At 36.9% G+C, this 27,053-nt stretch overlaps 2 protein-coding genes across 2 annotated transcripts in view; both read left to right on the top strand.

The window, feature by feature from the left end:
• LOC117068002 overlaps positions 1-958 on the top strand; it is an 85,131-nt gene extending 84,173 nt beyond the window's left edge. Inside the window, exon 25 of the mRNA XM_033185271.1 lies at positions 873-958. Coding sequence (XP_033041162.1) covers positions 873-958 — 86 coding nt within the window. The remainder of the gene's footprint in view (positions 1-872) is intronic.
• The window catches only part of EFCAB3 (EF-hand calcium binding domain 3), a 169,101-nt gene that overhangs the window by 3,695 nt on the left and 138,353 nt on the right, over positions 1-27,053 (top strand). Inside the window, exons 4-17 of the mRNA XM_033184090.1 lie at positions 676-729; positions 1,658-1,762; positions 3,254-3,306; positions 3,867-3,971; positions 5,734-5,787; positions 6,753-6,857; positions 7,420-7,473; positions 9,009-9,113; positions 10,601-10,654; positions 11,125-11,229; positions 11,760-11,813; positions 12,290-12,394; positions 23,839-23,892; positions 24,547-24,651. Of these exons, the coding sequence (XP_033039981.1) occupies positions 3,279-3,306; positions 3,867-3,971; positions 5,734-5,787; positions 6,753-6,857; positions 7,420-7,473; positions 9,009-9,113; positions 10,601-10,654; positions 11,125-11,229; positions 11,760-11,813; positions 12,290-12,394; positions 23,839-23,892; positions 24,547-24,651 (928 nt within the window). The 5' untranslated portion in view covers positions 676-729; positions 1,658-1,762; positions 3,254-3,278. The remainder of the gene's footprint in view (positions 1-675; positions 730-1,657; positions 1,763-3,253; positions 3,307-3,866; positions 3,972-5,733; positions 5,788-6,752; positions 6,858-7,419; positions 7,474-9,008; positions 9,114-10,600; positions 10,655-11,124; positions 11,230-11,759; positions 11,814-12,289; positions 12,395-23,838; positions 23,893-24,546; positions 24,652-27,053) is intronic.

The raw sequence follows: 27,053 nt of genomic DNA, 5'->3' as shown, positions 1-27,053 counted from the left end.
AATACCAATAATGTGCATAGTTTCTAGTTTCCTTCTTACCCCAAAATATATTGCATCTGCAACTTTGAAAAAATATGATGATTTGAGAGCTACTTGTACCATTGTAATATGTTCCAATCCACCATTTAATGTAAAGTATTTAATACTGCTATGTGTAAAGTCTTATGCTAGTTGCTGGGTTAGGATGTCTGGATGGGATACAGAATAAGTAGATACATTCTTTTTATTTAAAAGCACTTTTATTTTATTTATTTTTATTTTGAGTATGTAATGAACATATCTTTGAGTATATAATGAACATATTTACTAGAAAATAAGTACAACAGGGGGATGTTGGCATGGGGCAGTGTTCAATGGGGAAACAGCTTAAGGTTCCAAACGGAAATGTTTTCATCTTGTTCCTAGGAATTGGTAGTACGTAGTGTAAGGAGACCATGCCCAAGGGAGTAGATGTTCCACAGTGTATAAAGTTTGAGATCTTAAAAGAGAGAAGGAGAGAATAATTGATGAAATTAATAGTTAACATTTTTATAATTTTCCCTATTTTATGCTTAATTATGTATGTTATTGGCTATAATTTAAAACAAATCATAAAGAGAATGATTCCTTTGCTCTGACAGTCTTTTTGAATCAGCACACAATTATGTCTGTCTGCATTTTTGAACTGTTTTTTAGCTTCTGGGATGACTGATCTGCATAAACTACTAAAAGAAGTAAATAAATTCACAGGTGAGCAAGACATTTTGTGAAAAGATATAAAAGCAAAATGCAAATACTTCACTTTCACATACATATTTAAAATTGTGTTTTCTTACTCTATCATTGACTAATTAACTTCTACTTTTTTAATGATTAAAATTTGGGTTTAATAGTGAAGATTTCACTGAATTATTTATGTTTTCGCTACAACTTTGTGGTGCTTCACCTCTATAACAAGTCTTACACTCTAAAACCTTGATTTTGTGATGCATTTCACTGTGATTAAATAGGCTACACATGTGTTCATTCATTCATTCAAAATGCTTGCTAAGCACCTACTGTAACCCAGTAAATGTTAAGGTAAAACTTTGACAGGTATACAAATAATGTAGTCAGTGAGACTAATCTATCTCATAATTCAGACAAAGCAAAAGTAACACAGATTTCACCTGATGGTAATATGATTCAGATTACATAACAGCTTATGCATTTTTTTTTTAGGGTTTTTTGATTTGTTTGCTTTTCTTTTTAATTATACTCGAAGTTCTAGGGTACATGTGCACAACGTGCAGGTTTGTTACATATGTATGCTTGTGCCATGTTGGTGTGTTGCACCCATCAACTCGTCAGCACCCATAAACTCGTCATTTACATCAGTTATAACTCCCAGTGCCATTCCTCCCCCCTCCCCCCTCACAATAGGCCCCAGTGTTTGATGTTCATACGTATTTAGATCACTGAGCATCTTGTACATCCCCTTACTATGAGCTGGGTTAAGTTCTCTAAGTCATGAAGAGCATTATAAATAAGGATCTTATTTAGATTTTAAGAAATAATTTCCATTTCCTGTGCTCTTTATCTGAAAGCTGTAGATAATACTATATAAGCATAAACACTTTTCATCACTTTGAGTCAGTAGGCAATTCTCACCTCCCTCTCCATTCCCATCTTTTACAAGGAGGAAAAATTCAAGCCAAGGACATACAAAAAGTACTGGGAGACATGGGGATAGAGCTCACAAATAGGGAACTCTGGAATCTGATGAAAATGTTGCCAATTACTGGTACGTATTTTATGCACTACTATGATATATATTTCTGTGCTAGTGTGGACTTAAATGTGAGAATATCATAACCATTGGCCTCTCTGATTTCCTATAAAAAGACAGAAAGAGTCTGGGCATGGTGGTAATCCCAGCACTCTGGGAGGCCAAGGCAGGCAGATTACCTGATGCCAGGAGTTTGAGACCAACCTGGCCAACATGGTGAAACCCCGTCCCTACTAAAAATTACAAAAATTAGCCAGGTGTGGTGGTGGGCGCCTGTAATCCCAGTTACTCAGGAGGCTGAGGCAGGAGAGTTGCTTGAACCACAGAGGTGGAGATTGCAGTGAGCCGAGATCGTGCCACTGCACTCCAGCCTGCACAATGCAGCGAGACGTCATCAAAAAAAAAAAAAAAAGATTAACCACTGGTTGTAAATATATTATGCATTTGACATTTAAATTTTTAGTTTTGAGAGGCTGTCATATCTTCAAACCTGAGTCCTGTCATTAAGAGTATCATTACCCCGAGATTAAATAAAGCTTAAGGAGGCCAAAGAGAAAAGAAAGCTGAATTAGTTAGTAGCAGAGAGAAGGAAAAGGGAAAAAGCAGAGTGCGGAAAAGGCACATCTGTTTCAGTGTATAAGAATGAATGGACTGTCCACATTAAGAATTTTATTCTCATCTTATTTTTGGACTTAGTTATGAAGAGGTGTGGCTGTAGGAAATGTAGGAATGCAAATTAAGAAAGTACTTTTTTAAAATCTGCATTTAAAAATTGCAGCTGGGCATGGTGGCTCACGCCTGTAATCCCAGCACTTTGGGAGGCCAAGGTGGGCAGATCACCTGAGATCAGGAGTTCGAGACTAGCCTGGCCAACATGGCAAAACCCCATCTCTATTAAAAATACAAAAATTAGGCCGGGCGCGGTGGCTCAAGCCTGTAATCCCAGCACTTTGGGAGGCCGAGACGGGCGGATCACGAGGTCAGGAGATCGAGACCATCCTGGCTAACACGGTGAAACCCCGTCTCTACTAAAAAATACAAAACACTAGCCGGGCGAGGTGGCTGGCGCCTGTAGTCCCAGCTATTCGGGAGGCTGAGGCAGGAGAATGGCGTAAATCCGGGAGGCGGAGCTTGCAGTGAGCTGAGATCGGCCACTGCACTCCAGCCCGGGCGACAGAGCGAGACTCCGTCTCAAAAAAAAAAAAAAAAAAAAAAAAATACAAAAATTAGCTGGGCATGGTAGTGCATGCCTATAATCCCGGCTACTTAGGAGGCTGAAGTGAAAGAATCGCTTGAACCTGAGAGGCAGAGGTTGCAGTGAGCTGAGATTGTGCCACTGCACTCTAGCCTGGGCAACAGAGTGAGATTCCATCTCTCTCTCTCTCTCTCTCTCTCTCTCTCTCTCTCTCTCTCTCTATATATATATATATATATATGTTGTTTCTACTCTTTTTTTGACTGTCTCTGTAATTTTTTCTTTGATCTTAACTGTGCCTTATTTTACAGATGATGGAAAGGTATATAAAAATATATGCTTGATAATATAAAATCATTTCCTGGTAAGTAAAAAAGCCAATAAGGCAAGTAAAACTATGACTTGTAAGCTTTACCTTAACTATTAAAAGACCTTATCATTAGATAACAATTAGATTATCTGTTTTATTGTCACATTAGCCTATAGGTCTTAGATACAACTATATTTAATGTGATAATTTATACTTAGCAAAAGTTTTGAATTCTATTTGCTGTCCAGAGCTCTAATTCTTATCTAACATAATTCATCAAGTTCATTTAAAAAAAACATATGTAATTTATAATGTAAAAAAGAAGTACATATAATTAGTATGTAATACAATTATATATTATGTAATATATAGTTTTCTTCTAAATACACCTTTTTTCCAAAGTATAGAAAGCTTCCCCTGAAACAAGAGTGGCAAAACATATTATATTCCTGGCTTCCAGAGTAAGGCTTTATTTGTGTAGCCCTGAACAGTTTTTTTAAAAAATTATTACTGGCAATGGATTTGTTCTATTTGATTTTTATTGGTGACTGAATATAACCAGTATTTTTCTTAGCTATCAGTTCCTATTTTTTGTCATTTCCTTCTTTCCTAAGGTGGGAAATGCAATGTCTCTAAAATTGGTACTATCCTGGAAAACATGGGTTATGAGCTGGAAGATGAAGAAATTGAATACCTGCAGAACCACCTGCCAACTACTGGTGAGCATGTCATTGTATCTTCAAGGAAACTCTGAGATCCTCTAATAAAATTTCAAAATGTATTCATCTAAAAAAAATCTATTATCTCAGACTTTTTGCTTGATAGATCTTCCTGCATCCCTTTATTTTGAGCCTATGTGTGTCTCTGCATGTGAGATGGGTCTCCTGAATACAGCACACTGATGGGTCTTGATTCTTTATCCAATTTGCCAGTCTGTGTCTTTTAATTGGGGTATTTAGCCCATTTACATTTAAGGTTAATATTGTTATGTGTGAATTTGATCCTGTCATTATGATGTTAGCTGGTTATTTTGCCCGTTAATTGATGCAGTTTCTTCATAGCATCGGTGGTCTTTACAATTTGGCACGTTTTTACAGTGGCTGGTACCGGTTGTTCCTTTCCAGCATGTTGTTTTGATCATATAAAAAGTCTAGTTTTTAAAATCCTATGAAAAAGAAATAGAAAATGCATCCTTCTCTCTGGTAAGCAACACAGTGGCTTTCTTTAGTATTATGGTGTATTGTGTGGGTCTGAGATTGTGAATGGTATGTTGAATTAAAAGCCAATTATCTAAGATCCTTACTGCACTATAAAAATGTATTACCGCTATCTCTCTTCTTTCTGATCCAAAGTACACAGATTCAGAATTTTATGTATAGTCTTGCTTTATTTGATATGTCTTTTTACTAGAAATATTTGCTAATATAAATCAGGTCGGTCTTACCCACTTGAGCACATATTTTGCAAGACTATTTGCACAAAATAATATTAATTTAATTAATGAGAACACAGAATTGTATACTAATTAAGTAGCTAATATAGGAAACTGGCCAATCCTCTTTCTGTTATTCTCATGCTGTCATATTCCTGGTAATATAAACTAATCACCTCTATTGAAATAGCCACAGACAATAATTATCAAGTATTAACTGCCTACTATATACCAAAAACAATAATCGGTACTTGACATATGTTAATAATCCTCAAAATAACTGCAAAGTAGATTATCATCCTAATTTATCTGATGTGGAAATAGAAAATCAGTCACAAAGGTTAATTGATTTGCCTGAGGCCATGTGGCCACTAAATGGAAAAGTAAATATGGCAGTTCAGATCTATATAACTTGAAAGGTTTGCCCTTTCTACCCAATCATACTGTCTCACATAAGAGAGGTAAGCAGAGCCACACAGACTATGATAGGAATGATTCTTTAAGGAGGTTGTGTGATGTGGCCCTTGAGATGAGAATTATCAACTAGTAAGTACACAAATTAAATGATAGTCAGCAAAGATTGGAAATCTTTGTGGCCAGGGAGTCAGAAGCGTGGAGAAAGGGCTGAGTAACAATTGCATGTAGAAGTAGCCATGATCTTTTAGGTAGGTAAATACACCAATATTATAGAATACATTTCTTTTAAATCCTGTAATAATAAAGTGGTCAAACATAGGGTTATTCCTGGATTCTAAAGTGGGACAGGCCAAGTGGAAAGGAAGTCAAAGCAATACTTTCAAAATTTCCTAGAACCATTGTGTATAGAATTTTATATACTTTAATTTCTTCTTCTGTGCTATATAGTTATCATATTTGGAACTTCATTCTTCACTACCATGATCATCTGGGCATGAAAATGAATACATTTATAGAACAAATCAGGGCAAACTTCTGAATGTTAATGTTGTATTCTACAATGTAAGGTGTTAATAGCATATTTTCTGGGTCTGAGTCATTATGGCTGGTCTCATTTGTACCTTATCTTACAGATGAAAAGAAGGTTAAACTGAATAAAGTCATGGAAAATGTAGAGTCATTTACAGGTGAGTGAAAAATTATAGGTAGGCTGGGCACAGTGGCTCACGCCTATAATTCCAGCACTTTGGGAGGCCGAGGCAGATGGATCACTTGAGCTCAGGAGTTCGAGACCAGCCTGGCCAACGTGGTGAAACCCCGTCTCTACTAAAAATATAAAAAATTAGCTGGGACTGGTGGTGTGTGCCTGTAATCCCAGCTACTTAGGAGGGTGAGGTGGGAGAATCGCTGGAACCCGGAGGTCAGAGGTTACAGTGAGCCAAGATCTCACCACTGCACTCCAGCCTGGATGACAGAGCTAGACTCCATCTCAAAAAAAAAAAACGAAAGTTATAGGGAAAATTGTTGTAAATAGCTATATTCTAATACTTTTTCTGTTATACCTTTAAATACTCTATTTCCATCATACTGACATTGACTTGTTAGTCCTGTTAGTATATTAATGGTATCTTTTATCCAATAACCCAGGATCGTTTTTGATTATATACTTTTTGAGCAAAACTACCAAATTATAAAGTCTTGGTAAAATACCTTATATCTTCTGGATTTTTTTCAATAATGAACATCACTTTTCCATTGTTTAAACAGATAGAAATCTAGATTACCATATAATTGGTGAAATAAAACATTGTCATAATTCTTTTTAGGAATAATTCATCTTATCACATAGGCAAATATGGATGCTACCTATCTTCAAAGAATTATTTACATAGTCATTTATACAGTAGTCATAGTTATATACCTTTATACAAGCCCCATTTCAGATTGTTGATTTATCCTGTTATTATTAGAGCATTCAAAAGGTATTTCCTCTCTAGAATTATGAGATTGAGTTCTATTTCTGACATCCCCTTAGAATTTTGACTCAGCATTTTGACTATTTAAGCCTGCAATTAAACTTAGATGGCATTCATAGTTTAAAATCATTTGTCACTCACTCAGATTTTTCACCATCTTTTCCATCTTTTCAAAGGAACCAAGATTAATGCTAATGAAGTAGATGATATTTTGAAAAACACAGGGATAGAACTCACACCTAAGGAATGCTGGAAGCTGCTAAAAACTCTGCCAGTTACTTGTGAGCATTTCTGATACAGTTTGGCCTTTGGGGCAACTTAGTTTAGGTGACAGTATTGGGGGAGGTGAGAATAAATGTATATTCAACATATTTACTGAGTACTTCTTAGATAATGAGATTAAAGACAAAAGTCCTTGCTCTCATGAAGACTGTTATGGTGATGGAGCTTACTTATTGGGACTGAGCTTGAAAACTTTGTAAATGAATAAGGATTTTTTAATTTATTAAACATTTTTAATTTAGTTTATTACCTTGGGAATGTCTGGAAGTCCTAAAGCATAAAGAAAAGGAAGAAAAAAGAGAAGTCATGTAATAATAGCAGGATAAAAAGAGTCAAGGCAGAGAGATAGTTTCAGCATGGTAAGATAGATAAGTTTAGAACTTTACTCCTTCACTTTATGCTTAAAGCCAAGGAAGAGAAGGATGTGTGGATGCAAAACTGGTTAAATCTATAAGGCAAATCATGTAAGATTGTTGTCTTTATGAAATAATAGTCTATATATTCTTGTTATGAATTGCTGTATCACTTTCTCTATGACATCAATTATGCCTTGTCTTATAGCTGATGGAAAGGTGTGTCGCAATCTGTTACTAGATTGTTTAAAGACTTTCCAAGGTGAGTAATACATGTAATAAGAAGTTAAGTAAAATTGAAACCTTAAGCTTTATATTTCCTTTTCAAAAGTCCCTTTACAAAGGATAAAAACAGATACTTCTCAAAAGAAGACATACATGTAGCTGGCAAACATATGAAAAAATGCTCAACGTCGCTAATCATTAAAGAAATGTAAGTCAAAACCACAATAAGATACCATCTCACACCAGTCAGAATGGCTTTTCTTAAAATGACAAAAAATAACAGATGTTGATGAGGCTGTGGAGAAAAGGGAACAAGTGTACTTAGTTCAGCCACTGTGGAGAGCAGTTTGGAGATTTCTCAGAGAATTGAGGGTTAAACTACCATCTGACCCAGAAATCCCACTACTGGGTATATACCCAAAGGAAAATAAGTCATTCTACCAAAAAGACACATACACTTGTAAGTTCATCGCAGCATATTTGCAATACCAAAGACATGGAATCAACCTAGATACCTATCAATAGTAGACTAGATAAAGAAAATGTGGTATATATACACCATGAAATACTATGCATCCATAAAAAAGAACAAAATCTTGCCCTTTGCAGCAACATGGGTGTAGCTGGAAGCCATTATTCTAAGCAAATTAACACAGGGACAGAAAACAAAATACTGCATATTATCGCTTATAAGTGGGAGCTGACCATGGACTATACCTGGACATAAAGATGAGAACAATAGACACTGGGCACTGGGGACTATTAGGAGGGGTAGAGGAGGTAGGCCAGGAGGGGTCAAGGGTTCAAAAGCTGTCTGTTAGGTATTATGCACACTACCTAGGTGATGGGATCATTTATACAACAAACCTCAGCAACACACAATTTACCGATGTAAGAAAGCAGCAAATGTACCCCTGAACCTAAAATAAAAGTTGAAAAAAAAATTTTTTAATTGAAAATCCTTTTAATTACTTAATGATAGCAATAGCTAATTTTTAGTGAGTGGAGTACCAGGCACTATTCCAAATACTTTACATATATTTATTTAATTCTCACAGAAATACTATGAGGTAGGTACTTTTATTATCACCATTTCACAGATGAGAGGTGTTGATTCACTGTGCTATATTTAACAGTTAGTTTACTAAAGTTTTTCTTTCCTTTTATGACTTATAGCTTAAGCTCAGATAAATACTAAATTTGTACAGACAATTTACTGTTGCAATGGTAGGTTTCAAATTCAGTGGCTGCTATTACGGCTGTTGTTTTCTAACATATTTCTCCACAATGAGTAATAGCTGAAGAATAAATAATAAACTTTATTCATTCTCTTTGTTTCAAATGTCTACTTAAAATGTTAGCAGGGTATCATGCAGCAAGTATAAGGAGCTGTTCTTTTCCTCATATCCATACCCAATCCCCTGCCAACTTGGTTTTATGTTCTCTCTGAACATCTGCATTGTGACTTTGCTTTTCTCCCTCTCACTGGAGTTTAGAGCATATACCTAAGTAGAATTTTTAAGGTTAAGGTATTATCTCACATTTTTCTTATTTCACATATTTTTTCTTAAGGAGGGAAGGTCTTTGAAAATAAGCTAGAAACCATTCTGGAAAACATGAACTACAAACTTGAAAATGAAGAAATGAAAGATCTACGGAACCATTTGAGAATTGATGGTATTTCATTTACCATTTATCACTTTCTTTCTGAAGAATCTTTAAAATCCTCTCGTAAAACCTCTGAGAGTTTGCTCATTCAATTTCACTTAGAAAGTAAGGAGGCCAGGGCTGGGCACAGTGGATCACGCCTGTGATCCCAGCACTTTGGGAGGCCAAGGCAGGCAGATCACCTGAGGTCAGAAGTTCAAGACCAACTGAGCCAACATGGTGAAACCCCGTCTCTACTAAAAATACAAAAATTAGCTGGATATAGTGGACCAGTCCTATAATCCCAGCTACTTGGGAGACTGAGGCAGGAGAATCACTTGAACCCGGAAAGCAGAGGTCACAGTGAGCCCAGATTGTGCCACTGCAGTCCAGCATGGGCGATAGAGTGAGACTCCGTCTCAAAAGTAAAGAAAGTAAGAAGGCCAGGAGCAGTAGCTCACACCTATAATCTCAACACTTTGGGAAGCCAAGGCAGGAAGATTGCTTGAGCCCAGAAGTTTGAGGTTGCAGTGAGCTATGACTGCACCATTGCACTCCAGACTGGGTAACAGAGCAAGAGTCTGTCTCTTAAAAAAAGAAAAAGAAGGCCGGGCGCGGTGGCTCAAGCCTGTAATCCCAGCACTTTGGGAGGCCGAGACGGGCGGATCACGAGGTCAGGAGATCGAGACCATCCTGGCTAACACGGTGAAACCCCGTCTCTACTAAAAAAAATACAAAAAAACTAGCTGGGCGAGGTGGCGGGCGCCTGTAATCCCAGCTACTCGGGAGGCTGAGGCAGGAGAATGGCGTGAACCCGGGGGACGGAGCTTGCAGTGAGCTGAGATCCGGCCACTGCACTCCAGTTCGGGCCACAGAGCAAGACTCCGTCTCAAAAAAAAAAAAAAAAAAAGAAAAAGAAAATAAATAGTAAGAAGTACTTGTAGAGTTACAGTCCTCAAGGATAAAAATATGACTTCTGATTATTAATCTCAATGTTGTCAGAGAACCAATAAGGACACTGGTAGATTTAGATTTAACTAGAAAAACAAACACTTCAGAAGAAAACAATGGAAGATATTGAAATAAATGTTACAAAAGGTCGGAGACTGACAAAACCAAGTGAGAAGGTAAAAAAGGTTTGGAATTGTTCAGAAAAAAAAAAGTATTGTACAAGTAGAGGTGATCACGTTTTTATTTAACAAATATGAGGTGAATGTCAGAGTGGAGTTGAAATAGAGAGTAAGCGATTTCTGACTTGAGACCATTCATCTGGCATTGGACAGTTATCTTTTAGGTCAAAATGACAGTTTAGGAGAAGAATTTAAGATCCAATTTAGCATTTAAAACATGGTCTTTTGAATTCTATGAGGTAGTTGAGTACAAGAAAAACACTCAAAAATTAACAAATGCTCTCTCTGAAAGCAATGTTAACTTAGAAAATTTTAAGAAAAAAAGTGGTCTCATTCCTAATAGCAATAAAAAAATTATTTATACCTGATTTATGCTTTGTATTTCAGACAATGGAAAGATTTTATTAAATTCTCTGATCAGTGCAGCCAATTTATTTTCTGGTGAGTGAGAAATGCTAACAAAAAGATATAAAATCAAGATCCCTTATTATATGTAAAACTATTTTAATATATTTATTTATGGAATGCCTCAGTATTATATGATACACAAGCCTTATTTCACCAAAGTATTGATGACATGCTTCTTTTTAAGAATACTGGTGAGTTTTTTTATTGCCTACTTTTTTAGGAGTAGCTTTTCTTTTTAAAAGAAGTCTATTTTATTATAAGTATCCAGCTTATTTCCATTGTTTTCAGAGCATGAATAAAAGCATTATTTTGACCAGGAAAGGAAATATTCTATTTTTAGCTCCTTCTTATGATGCTCTGCAGTCAGATAATCCTCATTGTGTTCTTATTCTTCTACGATTACCTCTCTTACAAATTGAGATATTACTGTTTTATTATAATTGTCTAAATTTAGAATCATTGTATGTGAAAATATTCACTTATGTTTCCCATCTTTTTCTAAGGTGATAAGATAAATGCCAGTGACATACAACTTTATCTAGGAAATGTAGGTATTGAATTTACAAATAAAGAAAACCAGGATCTACTGGACATAGTGCCATTGGATGGTAAGCATTTCAGACCTTGCATTCAATTTCAGAGAATCTTGAATTTATGAGTTGTACACATAAAATTCTAGAATTATGACTGTTTAAAGTCCCATTAAAAATTAAGAGAAAATCAAGCATAAGAAGACTCAATTCTAATATAAAATGTGCTGTCTTTACCATTTATATCTTAATTTGGGAGGTAATGTCTTCTTTGGAGTATTGCTGTTATGGGATAAACAATTTTAAATGTGAGACTCAGCATTTATAACAAGACTAAAACTAAAGATAGGAAAAGATGATAAAAGAATTGTGGAAAGGAAGAAAGATGCACCTCTAGAAAAAGAAAAGAAAAAATCTATTTCAACATGTTAGAGTTCCACTAATAGTACACCAAATACCAGAATATAGTTAACCTTGAGAAACTTATTAATTTCTTCCTTCTTTAGATTATTATTAAGATAAATTTATTAAAATTTACTAATAATTAAGCATTAATGTCTTTCTGAATTTCCACTTCCTTGTGAATTAAATTGAGCCTTATTTTACAGATAATAAAAGGGTATATAAAGATAGGTTGATGGATGGAGTGAAGACTTACAGAGGTGAGTAAAAATCATGCTAGAAAAGATAAAACTGAGTTCTTCAAGCTTTTGTGTTTACTTTCCTAAAACCTGTCTTATTTCCCAATGATTAGATTACTAATTATGTTAATATATTCTTCAAATTATGAACTGGCATTGTTACTTGTACACAATCACATTTGGGGTAATAGCCTTCACTATTTTGTTACTGTAGCAAATTTCAAATGTTACTGGTAAGAAATCTTTGGATTGTTGTCTCTTTGCTGTAATTCATCAGTCTTGCTTGCTCTTTTTCCTCCTACAAATTGCTGTAGCAGTGTTTTCTGGAACACTGATGGGGAAAATTTTTCTGTTCCTGCTCCACAACTGATTCTTTTGTTCACTTCAAAGGTTTTATGATGCTTCCTGTCTGTGTTGATTGACTAAAATAAGCAAGCATTTTTCTGTCTTTAGCATAAATACAAATTTCTCTTATTCTCATCCCCTTCTTTTTTAAGGAGGAAAGGTTAATGTCAATAAAATAGATGATGCTCTTGAAAACATGAGAATCCCACTTGAGGAAGAAGAAATTGAGAAACTGTGTGAAGACTTACCAGTTGATGGTGAGCATTTCACAAATAGAGGGCCCTGTAAGAAAAGGTTTGTTTCTCCATGAGAACATCTCAAGTATACTTATTAATTTCATGCAAAAAGTCAGAAACATATAGAGCATATAGAGACCCAATCCTAAAGAGTGAAGAAATACTGTCCCTTATTATTAACATGAGATAAAATATCAATAATTGGGCCTGGGACAGTGCCTCACACCTGTTATCCCAGCACTTTGGGAGGCGGAGGTAGGCAGATTTCTTGAGCCCAGGAGCTCAAGACCAGCCTGGGCAACATGGCGAAATGCCATCTCTACCAAAAAATATACTACAAAAATAATAATAATAATAATAGCCGGGTGTGGTGGTGGATGCATTTGTCTCAGCTACTAGGGGAGCTGAGGTGGGAGGATCACCTGAGCCTGGGGAGGTCAAGGCTGCAGTGACCCATGATGGTGCCACTGTGCTCCAGCCTGGATGACTCTTTGAGACCGAGTGAGACCCTCTCTCAAATATAAATGTAAATATTTATATATGTACACATAATTGTGTGTGTGTGTGTATATATATATTTCCTTATATTGCTGCTACCAGAGTTTCATTTTTTGTTTTTTGATTTTTTTTTTTATTTCACAGGTTCTGGTGCCTGGTCATCTTTTTTTTTTTTTTTTAATTTTACTTTAAGTTCGAGAGTACACATGCACAATGTGCAGGTTTGTTACATATGTATATATGTACCATGTTGGTGTGCTGCACCCATTAACTCATAATTTACATTAGGTATATCTCCTAATGCTATCCCTACCCCCTCACCCCACCCCATGACAGGCCCCAGTGTGTGATGTTCCCCTTCCTGTGTCCAAGTGTTCTCATTGTTCAATTCCCACCTATGAGTGAGAACATGCAGTGTTTGGTTTTCTGTTCTTGCAATAGTTTGCTGAGAATTATGGTTTCCAGCTGCATCCATGTCCCTACAAAGGGAATGAACTCATCCTTTTGTATAGCTGCATAGTATTCCATGGTGTATATGTGCCACATTTTCTTAATCCAGTCTATCATTGATGGACATTTGGGTTGATTCCAAGTCTTTGCTATGTGAATAGTGCTGCAATAAACATACATGTGCATGTGTCTTTATAGCAGCATGATTTATAATCCTTTGGGTATATACCCAGTAATGGGATGGCTGGGTCAAATGGTATTTCTAGTTCTAGATCCTTGAGGAATCGCCACACTGTCTTCCACAATGGTGGAACTAGTGTACAATCCCATGAACAGTGTAAAAGTATTCCTATTTCTCCACATCCTCTCCAGCACCTGTTGTTTCCTGACTTTTTAATGATCACCATTCTAACTATCTCATTGTGGTTTTGTGAGACGGTATCTCATTGTGGTTTTGATTCACAATTCTCTGATGGCCAGTGATGTTGAGCATTTTTTCATGTGTCTGTTGGCTGCATAAATGTCTTCTTTTGAGAAATGTCTGTTCATATCCTTTGTCCACTTTTTGATGGGATTCTTTGTTTCTTTCTTGTAAATTTGTTTGAGTTCTTTGTAGGTTCTGGATATTAGCCCTTTGTCAGATGAGTAGATTGCAAAAATTTTCTCCCAATCTGTAGGTTACCTGTTCACTCTGATGGTAGTTTCTTTTGCTGTGCAGAAGCTCTTTAGTTTAATTAGATTCATTTCTCAATTTTGGCTTTTGTTGCCATTGCTTTTGATATTTTAGACATGAAGTCCTTGCCTATGCCTATGTCCTGAATGGTATTGGCTAGGTTTTCTTCTAGGGTTTTTATGGTTTTAGGTCTAACATTTAAGTCTCTAATCCACCTTGAATTAATTTTTTTATAAGGTGTAAGGAAGGGATCCAGTTTCAGCTTTCTACATATGGCTAGCCAGTTTTCCCAGCACCATTTATTAAATATGGAATTCTTTCCCCATTTCTTGTTTTTGTCAGGTTTGTCAAAGATCAGATGGTTGTAGATGTGTGGTATTATTTCTGAGGGCTCTGTTTTGTTCCATTGGTCTATATCTCTGTTTTGGTACCAGTACCATGCTGTTTTGGTTACTGTAGCCTTGTAGTATAGTTTGAAGTCAGGTAGCGTGATGCCTCCAGCTTTGTTCTTATGACATAGGATTGTCTTGGCAATGTGGGATCTTTCTTGATTCCATGTGAACTTTAAAGTAGTTTTTTCCAATTCTGTGAAGAAAGTCATTGGTAGCTTAATGGGGATGGCATTGAATCTATAAATGACTTTGGGCAGTATGGCCATTTTCACGATATTGATTCTTCCTATCCAGGAGCATGGAAAGTTCTTCCATTTGTTTGTGTCTTCTTTTACTTCAAGGAGCAGTGGCTTGTAGTTCTCCTTGAAGAGGTCCTTCACATCCCTTGTAAGTTGAATTCCTAGGTATTTTATTCTCTTTGAAGCAATTGTGAATGGGAGTTCACTCATGATTTGGCTCTGTGTTTGTCTCTTATTGGTATATAGGAATGCTTGTGATTTTTGCACATTGATTTTGTATCCCGAGACTTTGCTGAAGTTGCTTATCAGTTTAAGGAGATTTTGGGCTGAGACAATGGGGTTTTCTAAATATACAATCATGTCATCTGCAAACAGGGACAATTTGACTTCTTCTTTTCCTAAGTGAATACCCTTGATTTCTTTCTCTTGCCTGATTGTCCTAGCCAGAACTTCCAACACTATGTTGAATAGGAGTGGTGAGAGAGGGCATCCCTGTCTTGTGCCAGTTTTCAAAGGGAATGCTTCCAGTTTTTGCCCATTCAGTATGATATTGGCTGTGGATTGTCATAAATAGCACTTATTATTTTGAGATACGTCCCACCAATACTGAATTTATTGAGAGTTTTTAGCACGAAGGGCTGTTGAATTTTGTCAAAAGCCTTTTCTGCATCTATTTAGATAGTCATGTGGTTTTTGTCTTTGGTTCTGTTTATGTGATGAATTACGTTTATTGATTTGCGAATGTTGAACCAGCCTTGCATCCCAGGGATGAAGCCCACTTGATCATGGTGGATAAGCTTTTTGATGTGCTGCTGGATCCGGTTTGCCAGTATTTTATTGAGAATTTTTGCCTTGATGTTCATCAGGGATATTGGTCTAAAATTCTCTTTTTTTTGTTGTGTCTCTGCCAGGCTTTGGTATCAAGATGATGTTGGCCTCATAAAATGAGTTAGGGATGATTCCCTCTTTTTCTATTTATTGGAATAGTTTCAGGGGGAACGGTACCAGCTCCTCCTTGTACCTCTGGTAGAATTCAACTGTGAATCCGTCTGGTCCTGGACTTTTTTTGTTGGTAGGCTATTAATTATTGCCTCAATTTCAGAGCCTGTTATTGGTCTATTCAGGGATTCTACTTCTTCCTGGTTTAGTCTCGGGAGAGTTTATGTGTCCAGGAATTTCTCCATTTCTTGTAGGTTTTCTAGTTTATTTGCATAGAGGTGTTTATAGTATTCTCTGATGGTAATTGTATTTCTGTGGGGTTGGTGGTGATATCCCCTTTATTATTTTTTATTGCATCTATTTGATTCTTCTCTCTTTTCTTCTTTATTAGTCTTGCTAGTGGTCTATCAGTTTTGTTGATCTTTTCAAAAAACCAGCCCCTGGATTCATTGATTTTTTTAAGGGTTTTTTGTGTCTCTATCTCCTTCAGTTCTGCTCTGATCTTAGTTATTTCTTGCCTTCTGCTAGGTTTTGAATGTGTTTGCTCTTGCTTCTCTAGTTTTTTTTTAATTGTGATGCTAGGGTGTCAAGTTTAGATCTTTCCTGCTTTCTCTTGTGGGCATTTAGTGCTATAAATTTCCCTCTACACACTGCTTTAAATGTGTCCCAGAGATTCTGGTATGTTGTATCTTTGTTCTCATTGGTTTCAAAGAACATTTTTATTTCTGCCTTGATTTCATTATGTACCCAGTAGTCATTCAGGCGCAGGTTGTTCAGTTTCCATATAGTTGAGCGGTTTTGAGTGAGTTTCTTAATCCTCAGTTCTAGTTTGATTGCACTGTGATCTGAGAGACAGTTTGTTATAATTTCTGTTCTTTTACATTTGCTGAGGAGTGCTTTACTTCCAACTATATGGTCAATTTTGGAATAAGTGTGACGTGGTGCTGAGAAGAATGTATATTCTGTTGGTTTGGGGTGGAGAGTTCTGTAGATGTCTATTAGGTCTGCTTGGTGCAGAGCTGAGTTCAATTTCTGGATATCCTTGTTAACTTTCTGTCTCATTGATCTGTCTAATATTGACAGTGGGGTGTTAAAGTCTCCCATTATTATTGTATGGGAGTCTAAGTCTCTTTGTAATTCTCTGAGGACTTGCTTTAATGAATCTGGGTGCTCCTGTATTGGGTGCATATATATCTAGGATAGTTAGCTCTTCCTGTTGAATTGATCCTTTTACCATTATGTAATGGCCTTCTTTGTCTCTTTTGATCTTTGTTGGTTTAAAGTCTGTTTTATCAGAGACTAGGATTGCAACCCCTGCCTTTTTTTTTGTTTTCCATTAGCTTGGTAGATCTTCCTCCGTCCCTTTATTTTGAGCCTATGTGTGTCTCTGCACGTGAGATGGGTCTCCTGAATACAGCACACTGATGGGTCTTGATTCTTTATCCAATTTGCCAGTCTGTGTCTTTTAATTGGAGCATTTAGCCCATTTACATTTAAGGTTAATATTGTTATGTGTGAAGTTGATCCTGTCATTATGATGTTAGCTGGTTATTTTGCTCGTTAGTTGATGCAGTTTCTTCCTAGCATCGATGGTCTCTACATTTTGGCATGTTTTTGCAGTGGCTGGTACTGGTTGTTCCTTTCCATGTTTAGTGCTTCCTTCAGGAGCTCTTGTAAGGCAGGCCTGGTGGTGACAATATCTCTCAGCATTTGCTTGTCTGGAAAGGATTTTATTTCTCCTTCACTTATGAAACTTAATTAGGCTGAATGTGAGATCCTGGGTAGAAAATTATTTTCTTTTTTTTTTTTTTTTTTTTTTGAGACGGAGTCTTGCTCTGTCGCCCGGGCTGGAGTGCAGTGGCCGGATCTCAGCTCACTGCAAGCTCCGCCTCCCGGGTTCACGCCATTCTCCTGCCTCAGCCTCCGGAGTAGCTGGGACTACAGGCGCCCGCCACCTCGCCTGGCTAGTTTTTTGTATTTTTAGTAGAGACGGGGTTTCACCGTATTAGCCAGGATGGTCTCGATCTCCTGACCTCGTGATCCACCCGTCTCGGCCTCCCAAAGTGCTGGGATTACAGGCTTGAGCCACCGCGCCGGCCGAAAATTATTTTCTTTAAGAATGTTGAATATTGACCCCCAGTCTCTTCTGGCTTGTAGAGTTTCTGCCAAGAGATCCTCTGTTAGTCTGATGGGCTTCCCTTTGTGGTAACCCAACCTTTCTCTCTGGCTGCCCTTAACATTTTTTCCTTCATTTCAACTTTGGTGAATCTGACAATTATGTGTCTTGGGGTTTCTCTTCTCGAGGAGTATCTCTGTGGCGTTCTCGGTATTTCCTGAATTTGAATGTTGGCCTGCCTTGCTAGGTTGGAGAAGTTCTCCTGGATAATATCCTGCAGAGTGTTTTCCAGCTTGGTTCCATTCTCCCCGTCACTTTCAGGTGCACCAATCAGACGTAGGTTTGTTCTTTTCACATAGTCCCATATTTCTTGGAGGCTTTGTTCATTTCTTTTTACTCTTTTTTCTCTAAACTTCTCTTCTCCCTTCATTTCATTCATTTGATCTTCAATCACTGATACCCTTTCTTCCAGTTGATCGAATCAATTACTGAAGCTTGTGCATTTGTCATGTAGTTCTTATGCTGTGGTTTTCGGCTCTATCAGGTCATTTAAGGACTTCTCTACATTGGTTATTCTATTTAGCCATTCGTCTAATCTTTTTTTCAAGGTTTTTAGCTTCTTTGTGATGGGTTCTAACCTCCTTCTCTAGCTCGGAGAAGTTTGATCATCTGAAGCCTTCTTCTCTCAACCATCAAAGTCATTCTCCATTCAGCTTTGTTCTGTTGCTGGTGAGGAGCTGCATTCCTTTGGAGGGGGAGGGGCTCTCTGATTTTTAGAATTTTCAGCTTTTCTGCTCTGTTTTTTCCCCATCTTTGTGATTTTATCTACCTTTGGTCTTTAATGATGGTGACGTACTGATGGGGTTTTGGTGTGGATGTCCTTTCTGTTTGTTAGTTTTCCTTCTAACAGTCAGGACCCTCAGCTGCAGGTCTGTTGGAGTTTGCTGGAGGTCCACTCCAGACCCTATTTGCCTGGGTGTCAGCAGTGGAGGCTGCAGAAGAGTGAATATTGCTGAACAGCAACTGTTGCTGCCTGAAGCTTCGACTGAAAGCTTCAACTCAGAGGGGTACCCGGCCATGTGAGGTGTCCGTCTACCCCTACAGAGGGGGGTGCCTCCCGGTTAGGCCACTCGGGGGTCAGGGACCCACTTGAGGAGGCAGTCTGTCCGTTTCAGATCTCAAACTCCGTGTTGGGAGAACCACTACTCTCTTCAAAGCTGTCAGACAGGGACATTTAAATCTGCAGAGGTTTCTGCTGCCTTTTGTTTGGCTATGCCCTGTCCCCAGAGCTGGAGTCTACAGACGCAGGCAGGCAGGCCTCCTTGAACTGCAGTGGGCTTCACCCAGTTCCCAGAGTTTCTATACCAAAAAACACCAGAATAAGATCATGGCCAGTGTTGGGATCAAGTATATAAGTTAACAGAAAAAGAATATTTAAGGAGAAGGTAGAGAAAATTATGAAATAATTCAGAGAGAAATAAACAGAAAAAAGAGAGATAAAAGAAAGTAGTGGAAATTGTTTAAAGTGTACTATTGTAAAATGTACAAAACATTTCTAACAATCACATTTAATAAATTCATAGATCTTAAGCTTTAGATTGCATAGAAATCACCCACTCCCTTGAGACTGTGATCAAGTAGGTCTAGGATGGAGCCTATGAATCTTCATTTTATATAAGCAATCCCACTATAGTTAATTTTGTTGAAATAGCTAGCCTTTACAATAAAAGAAAATATATGTTGATATATTTATTTGGGATTATTACCTTTTTGCATGATCTTTAGCAACACAATCTCGTCAAAGCACTCTGTTTAACTCTTAGGATCTTGAGCATCTTAACATCTTTAGCATCTTGAGATAATGTAATAGTTTGATAACCATCCCAGAAGTGCTGATTTACCAAAGCTTATCTAACATGGTCTGATGCTTGAAACCATAAGACTTTCTGCTTGCCAAAAACATGGTCTTCTCTTTCTTGCCTAACCTCTAATCCTTTTTTCATAAAACTGTGTAACACATGAGCCAGCCAAGAGTGTCTAAAGCTCCTGTTAAAATGGGGATATGGTCCCACTCTAAATTTCTACAGGAGAGATCAGCTGATGTCTTGAAATAAATATTACTAGAGTTTGCCTCTGTTCTATGAGGGCTGAGTTTCAAAAATACAACCAAAGAAACAAAGTACAGCAATAAACAAAAGGGATATAAAAACCAGCTAGAGAGTCATTTAAAATATTTGAAATAAGTAGGAGGAAATAAATGTCAATGTTTTAATGTAGTGCTCTATTGTTGGATCTGAAATAGTTCATAACCCAGTGGTTTCTTTGACATTAGTGATTGCTGTCACAGAAGCAGAGACTTCCTGTTGTTTACTGTTGTATCCCCAGCACTGAAATAGAGCCTGGCATGTAGTATGCACCGAACAAATATATTTTTTAGAATGTAATTATTTTATTAATATTTAAAAGCATTTTTATGTTTTGAACATATTTTTGAAATGATAACCTTTTACTTTAGTGAATAGTACTGGACAAGGCCAGATTTGATGTTTTTCTACAACCTTAAGTTAGTATTGGTAGTAGTTCAATAAATTCAAATCCTTTGACTCCAATCACAAGGCTTTCTCTTAAGTACTTCACTGATTTTTGTAAAATATTCTTCATTTGAACTGTTATTAAAATTGATTTTAAATAAAATTTGTATGTGGCTAGATATTCCTCGTTGATTTCACTTTCACTGACATTTTTACTGTCATTTTACAGTACTTACAAAATATTACCTGCTGGGTTTCTCTTTTTTCCTCAACTTTCATTTTAGAATCGGGGGTACATGTACAGGCTTGTTACATAGGTATATTGTATGATACTGAGGTTTGGAGTATGAATGAATCTGTCCCCCAGCTGGTGATCATAATACCCAATAGGTAGGGTTTTTTTTCAATCCTTACCCCATTTCCACCCTCCCCCATCTTATATTCCTCAGTGTCTATTATTACCATTTTTGTGACCATGAGTACCCAAGGTTTACCTTCCACTTATAAGTGAGAACATATGGTATTTGGTTTTCTGTTTCTGTGTTAGTTTGCTTAGGATAATGCTTTCCAGCTGTATCTGTGTTGCTGCAAAGGATGTGATTTTGTTTTTACATGGCTGCATAGTATTCCATTGTGTATATGTACCATATTTTCTTTATCAAGTCCACTATTGATGGGCATCTAGATTGATTCCATGTCTTTGCTGTTGTGAATAGTGCTCCGATGAACATACAACTGCATGTGTCTTTTTGGTAGAATGACTTATTTTCCTTTGGGTGTATACCCGGTAGTGTGATTGCTGGGTCAGATGGTAGTTCAACTCTCAGTTCTCTGAGAAATCTCTAAACTGCTCTCCACAGTGGCTGAACTAACTTACATTCTCACCAGCAGTAGCAGCAGCGTGTAAATGTTCCCTTTTCTCCCCAGCCTCACCACCATCTGTTATATTTTGTATTTTTAAGAAAAGCCATTCTGGGCCTGGTGCGGTGGCTCATGTCTGTAATCCTAGCACTTTGGGAGGCTGAGGCAGGCAGATCATGAGGTCAGGAAATTGAGACCATCCTGGCTAACACGGTGAAACCCCGTCTCTACTAAAAATACAAAAAATTAGCTGGGCGTGGCAGCACGCACCTGTAGTCCCAGCTACTCGGGAGGCTGAGGCAGGAGAATGGTGTGAACCTGGGAGACGGAGTTTGCAGTGAGCCCACATTGTGCCACTGCACTCCAGTCTTGGTGACAGAGTGAGACTCCGTCTCAAAAAAAAAAAAAAAAAAAAGACAAGAAAAGCCATTCTGACTGGTGTGAGATGGTATCTTATTGTGGTTTTGATTAGCAGTTCTCTAATGATTAGTGATGATGAGCATTTTTTTCATGTCTGTTGGCCACTTGTAGGTCTTCTTTTGCGAAGTGTCTGTTCATGTCCTTTGCCTGCTTTTAAGAGGAGTAATAATTTTTTGCTCTTTAAGTTCCTTAATAGATTCTAGATATTGGACCTTTGTCAGATGTAAAGTTTGTTAATATTTTCTTCCATTCTGTAGGTTATCTGTTTACTCTCTTGATAGTTTCTCTTGCTGTGCTTCTGTGTGTTCTTTAGCTTAATTAGGTCCCATTTGTCAATTTTTGTTTTTGTCGCAATTGCTCTTAAGAACTTAGCCATAAATTCCCTGCCAATGCCAATATCAGAAGGGTATTCCGTAAGTTTTCTTGTAAGATTTTTATAGTTTGAGGTCTTACATGTAAGTCTTTCATCCATCTTTTGAGTTAACTTTTGTATATGGTGATAGGTAGGGGGTCCTGTTTCATTCTTCTGCATATGGATAGCCAGTTATCCCAGCACCATTTTTTGAATAGGGAGTTTTTTTCCCATTGCTTATTTTTGTCAACTTTGTTGAAGATCAAATGGCTGCAGGTATGTAGCTTTATTTCTGGATTCTCTATTCTGTTCCATTGGTCTATCTGTCTGTTTTTGTACCAGTACCATGCAGTTTTACTTACTGTAGCCTTGTAGTATACTTTGAAGTCAGGTAATACAATGTCTCCAGCTTTGATTTTTCTTTGTTTTTGATTTTTTGTTTTATTTTGCTTAGGATTGCTTTGGCTCTTTTTTGGTTCCATGTGAATTTTAGAATTTTTTTCTAGACCATCAAATATTTGATGAATTTAACAATGAAAATAATTTTTTCTTTTTTTCCTCTTTCACACTAGTGAGGAAGTAACAAAAACAGGAAAAATTGACTGAATAGAATAAATGTGTTTATCATATTTAGATTATTTTTCCTTTCTCAATTTACACTTATATAAAGTAAAAATAAACTAATTAGAACTAATGGAGTGACTTGTACCTGTAACCTCAGCACTTTGGGAGGCTAAGGCGGGAGGATCACCTGAGCCCAAGTGTTCGAGACCAGCCTGGGCAGCACAGGGAGACCCTATCTGTAAAAAAAAAAAAAAAAAAAAGGCCGGGCGCGGTGGCTCAAGCCTGTAATCCCAGCACTTTGGGAGGCCGAGATGGGCGGATCACGAGGTCAGGAGATCGAGACCCTCCTGGCTAACACGGTGAAACCTCGTCTCTACTAAAAAAATACAAAAAACTAGCCGGGCAAGGTGGCGGGCGCCTGTAGCCCCAGCTACTCGGGAGGCTGAGGCAGGAGAATGGCTTAAACCCGGGAGGCGGAGCTTGCAGTGAGCTGAGATCCGTCCACTGCACTCCATCCTGGGTGACAGAGCGAGACTCTGTCTCAAAAAAAAAAAAAATTGTAAAAAATTAGCCAGGCGTGGTGGTACATGCTTGTAGTCCAAATCACTCAGGAGACTGAGCTGGGAAGATCACTTGAACCCTGAATGTTGAGGCCGCAGTGAGTCATGATCATGCCACTGTACTCCAGCCTGGACAAGAGAGCAAGACCTTGTTTCTAAAAAGGAAGTGTATATGCATATATATATATATATATATATATATATGTATGTATATACACAGACACACAAAGTATATATATGTGTATATATGTAGTTTTATATGTATAAAAGTATATGTGTATATATTCTTTTTATACATAAAAAGTGTATATGTATACTTATATATTATATATATATACACACATACACACACTTTTTTCTAAATATATATATAATTAGAAAAAATTCTAGGCAACTGTCAGATCCTTAACATTTTACTTCACAGTTTAAGAATTTTATGTAATTGGGACCTATATTAGTATGCTTGAGCTTCCATAACAAAATACTATAGATTGGGTGGCTTAAGCAACAGAAATTTATTTTCCCACAGTTCTGGAGATAGGAATTCCAAGATCAAGGGGCTGGCCAATTTGGTTTCTGGGAGGGCTGCCTTTCTGGCTTATAAATGGCTGCCTTCTTGCTGTGTCCTTACATGATGGAGAGAGGGTGAAAGAGATCTCTTTCTTCCTCATTTTGTAAGGCCACCATCATATTGGATCAGAGACCAACCCTTACAACTTTATTTAATCTTAATTACCTTCTAAAGACCCTGTCTCCAAATACAGTCACATTGGGGGTTAGGGCTTCATTATATGAATCATTCATGATATGGGGGACATAATTCAGTTAGTCTATAGCAGGACCATATCAAAATTGTGTCTTGTCTTATAGATGAGAGAAGAGTTAAACTGGATTTACTTCTGAATGAAGTAGATGAAATTTTAGGTGAGTCAGAAGAAATGATGATAAGACAAAAATCATCTAAATGTTTAACAAAAGAAATTATTTTGAAAGTATTTTATGTTATCTTGTCCATATCATATTAATCCTGACATTGTATCTGTTTTTATTGGCAATTTATATACAACTAAAGAGACATGCTTTATAAACTAAATGTTATTAATTATTATAATCAGTTGTTATGTACATCTTCCTTAAAAGGCCACAGTGTAATGCCTAAATAACATGTCCTATATTCTTTGGAGTTTTTCAATAATATAATTTCATTCTCTACTGTTTTGATAGCAAAATAGCAATGCAAATTACACATACAGGTAATATGACTGCTAAGAATAAATTCATGATTCAGACACAAATGAAACAATAGAGCAAATATTACATGCTGGCAGAATTATTCATGCCACATCATTTTGTGAACTATCTGTGTGCTGTGTTTGTTTCTTGTTCCCAACATTGAAGAGCTTTATTCTACCAGAAAGATGTTTCATTTCTGAAATCTCCCTTCTAGTTCTGTGTAATTAGACAACACTGTTGTTTCTGTTGCTTTTTATCCTGTATTTGTGGATAATGCTACACAGACATAATTGATTTTATAATTACTATTGAAATTTGATTTTTTTAATTATTTTCTTTTTTAAGGGGAAGAAATTGACTATGAAGATCTGGAAAATATTCTGAAAAACATAGGGTTAATACTCCAACTAAAGGAAAACTCGGTATTGATGAAAAGTTTGCCACTTGATGGTAAGCATTTAATTTACGATGAGGTATTTATTCATCCATTTACTAAAAGTCAATGTGCTGCCATTAGGTACTAGACATTATATTTGGCTCTGAGTCATAAAGAATAAAAAAGACAATGTCCAGGTCTTAAAAGAATTCAATGTATAGATAGACAGCACATGCCAAAAAAATTCCATGCACTTTAGTAAGTGCTATAATATTAATAAAAACATAACAAAGGCACAGAGGCATACCCAACCAAGGCATGTTTGAGGAACCATGTATAACTTCATGTTGAGATAGTACAGAGTACACAGTGATATTCACAATATGTGAAGAAATACTTCATTAATTTGACTCAATTTAATCAAATAAGACAGGTCCCAAGGCAGAGAGACCCAGGACTTTTAAATCATTTTCTTGAGCTGACACTCTCCTCTGGTCAATTTCACCTTTTTTTCCCCATAAGTTATTGGGGTACAGGTGGTATTTGGTTACATGAGTAAGATCATTAGTGGTGATTTGTGAGATTTTGGTGCACCCATCACCCGGGCAGTATACACTGCACACTATTTGTAGTCTGCTATCTCCCATCCCCTTTCCACCCTTTCCCCCAAGTCCTAAATTGCACTGTATCATTTTTATGGCTTTGTGTCCTCATAGCTTAGTTCCCACATATCAGTGAGAACATATGATGTTTGGTTTTCCATTTCTGAGGTACTTCGCTTAGAATAATAGTCTCCGATCTCATCCAGGTTACTGCAAATGCCATTAATTCATTCCTTTTTATGGCTGAATAGTATTCCATCATATAAATATACCACAGTTTCTGTAACCACTTGTTGATTGATGGGCATTTGGGTTGTTTCCACTTTTTTGCAATTGCGAGCTGTGCTGCCATAAACATGTGTGTGCAGGTATCTTTTTCATATGACTTCTTTTCCTCTGGGTTGATACCCAGTAGTGGGACTGCTAGATCAAATAGTAGTTCTACTTTTAGTTCTTTAAGGAATCTCCACACCATTTTCCATAGTAGTTGTAATAGTTTACATTCCCACCAGCAGTGGAGAAGTGTTCCCTGTTTACCGCATCCACGCCAACATCTACTGTTTTTGGATTTTTTTCTTATAGCCATTCTTGCAGGAGTAAAGTGGTATCGTATTGTGGTTTTGATTTGCATTTCCCTGATCATTAGTGATGCTGAGCTTTTTTCGTATGTTTTTTGGCCATTTGTATATCTTCTTTTAAGAATTGTCTATTCATGTCCTTAGCCCACTTTTTGATGTGACTGTTTTTCTTCTTACTGATTTGAGTTCGTTGTAGATTCTGAATATTAGCCCTTTATCAGATGCGTAGATTGTGAAGATTTTCTCCCACTCTGTGTGTTGTCATAAAAGAGCAATTTTATTTTGCTCATGATTTTGTAGGTCAAGAACTAGGTTTTTCTGGATCCAGAGAAGTTATTTACATGATAGCTCACTCTCTTAAAAGGCAAATTGGTCCTGACTGTTGTCTGGGAACTCAGCAGGACTTCAGTCTGGGACCTCCAGTTCTTCTCTATGTGAGCTTCTCCACGGGATTGCTTCATCTTCCTCATAGCATGGTGGCTGGTTTTCAAAAGCAATTGTTCTAAGAGACAGGTAGTGGAAGCTGTCAGTTTCATAAGGCCTAGGCACAGAAACAGGTACAGAGTCACTTCTGTAGTTTTCTGTTGATTAAAGCAATTGCAGAACATACACAAAATCAAAAGCGAAAGGACATAAATCTTCCACATCTCCATGGTTAGGTTGAAATGTTAAATGAAAAAACAAAAATTGTGTCATTCCTACTCAATTGTCAAGAATCTTTATATTTTAAGACTCTGTTTGGTTTACTGCATCAAACACAGTACCTTAAGTTGTCATTGTTAGAATTAAAGTTAAATTGAACAATGATTTTACATAGCTCAGTATTTGAGGGAAAGTGTGAAAGCTGGTTTTCTAAAATTGAGAGAGAATAAACTGGATAGAATCTTTAAAAAAAAAAAAAAAGGAAAGGGTGTTGTTTTTTTTCCCCCCACTTTATGTTTTTGTTTGCTTTGTGGAAGATTAGTTGGCTGTAAGTATTTGGGTTTATTTTCGGGTTCTCTATTCTGTTCCATTGGTCTACATGCCTATTTTTATACTAGTACCATGCTGTTTTGGTGACTATGGACTTATAGTATAGTTTGAAATGAGGTAGTGTGAATGGCTCCAGATTTGTTATTTTTGCTTAGTCTTGCTTTGGCTATATGGGCTCTTTTTTGGTTCCATATGAATTTTAGGATGTTTTTTCTAATTCTGTGATGAATGATGGTGGTATTTTGATGGGAACTGCACTGAATTTGTATATTGCTTTTGGCAGTATGGTCATTTTCACAATATTGATTCTACCGATCCGTGAGC

The sequence above is a fragment of the Trachypithecus francoisi genome, unplaced genomic scaffold, assembly GCF_009764315.1.
Source record: "Trachypithecus francoisi isolate TF-2019V2 unplaced genomic scaffold, Tfra_2.0 Lachesis_group20, whole genome shotgun sequence".
Taxonomy (NCBI): domain Eukaryota; kingdom Metazoa; phylum Chordata; class Mammalia; order Primates; family Cercopithecidae; genus Trachypithecus; species Trachypithecus francoisi.
Note: the sequence above shows the minus strand (reverse complement) of the source record. Positions and strands in the feature narration are given on the sequence as shown.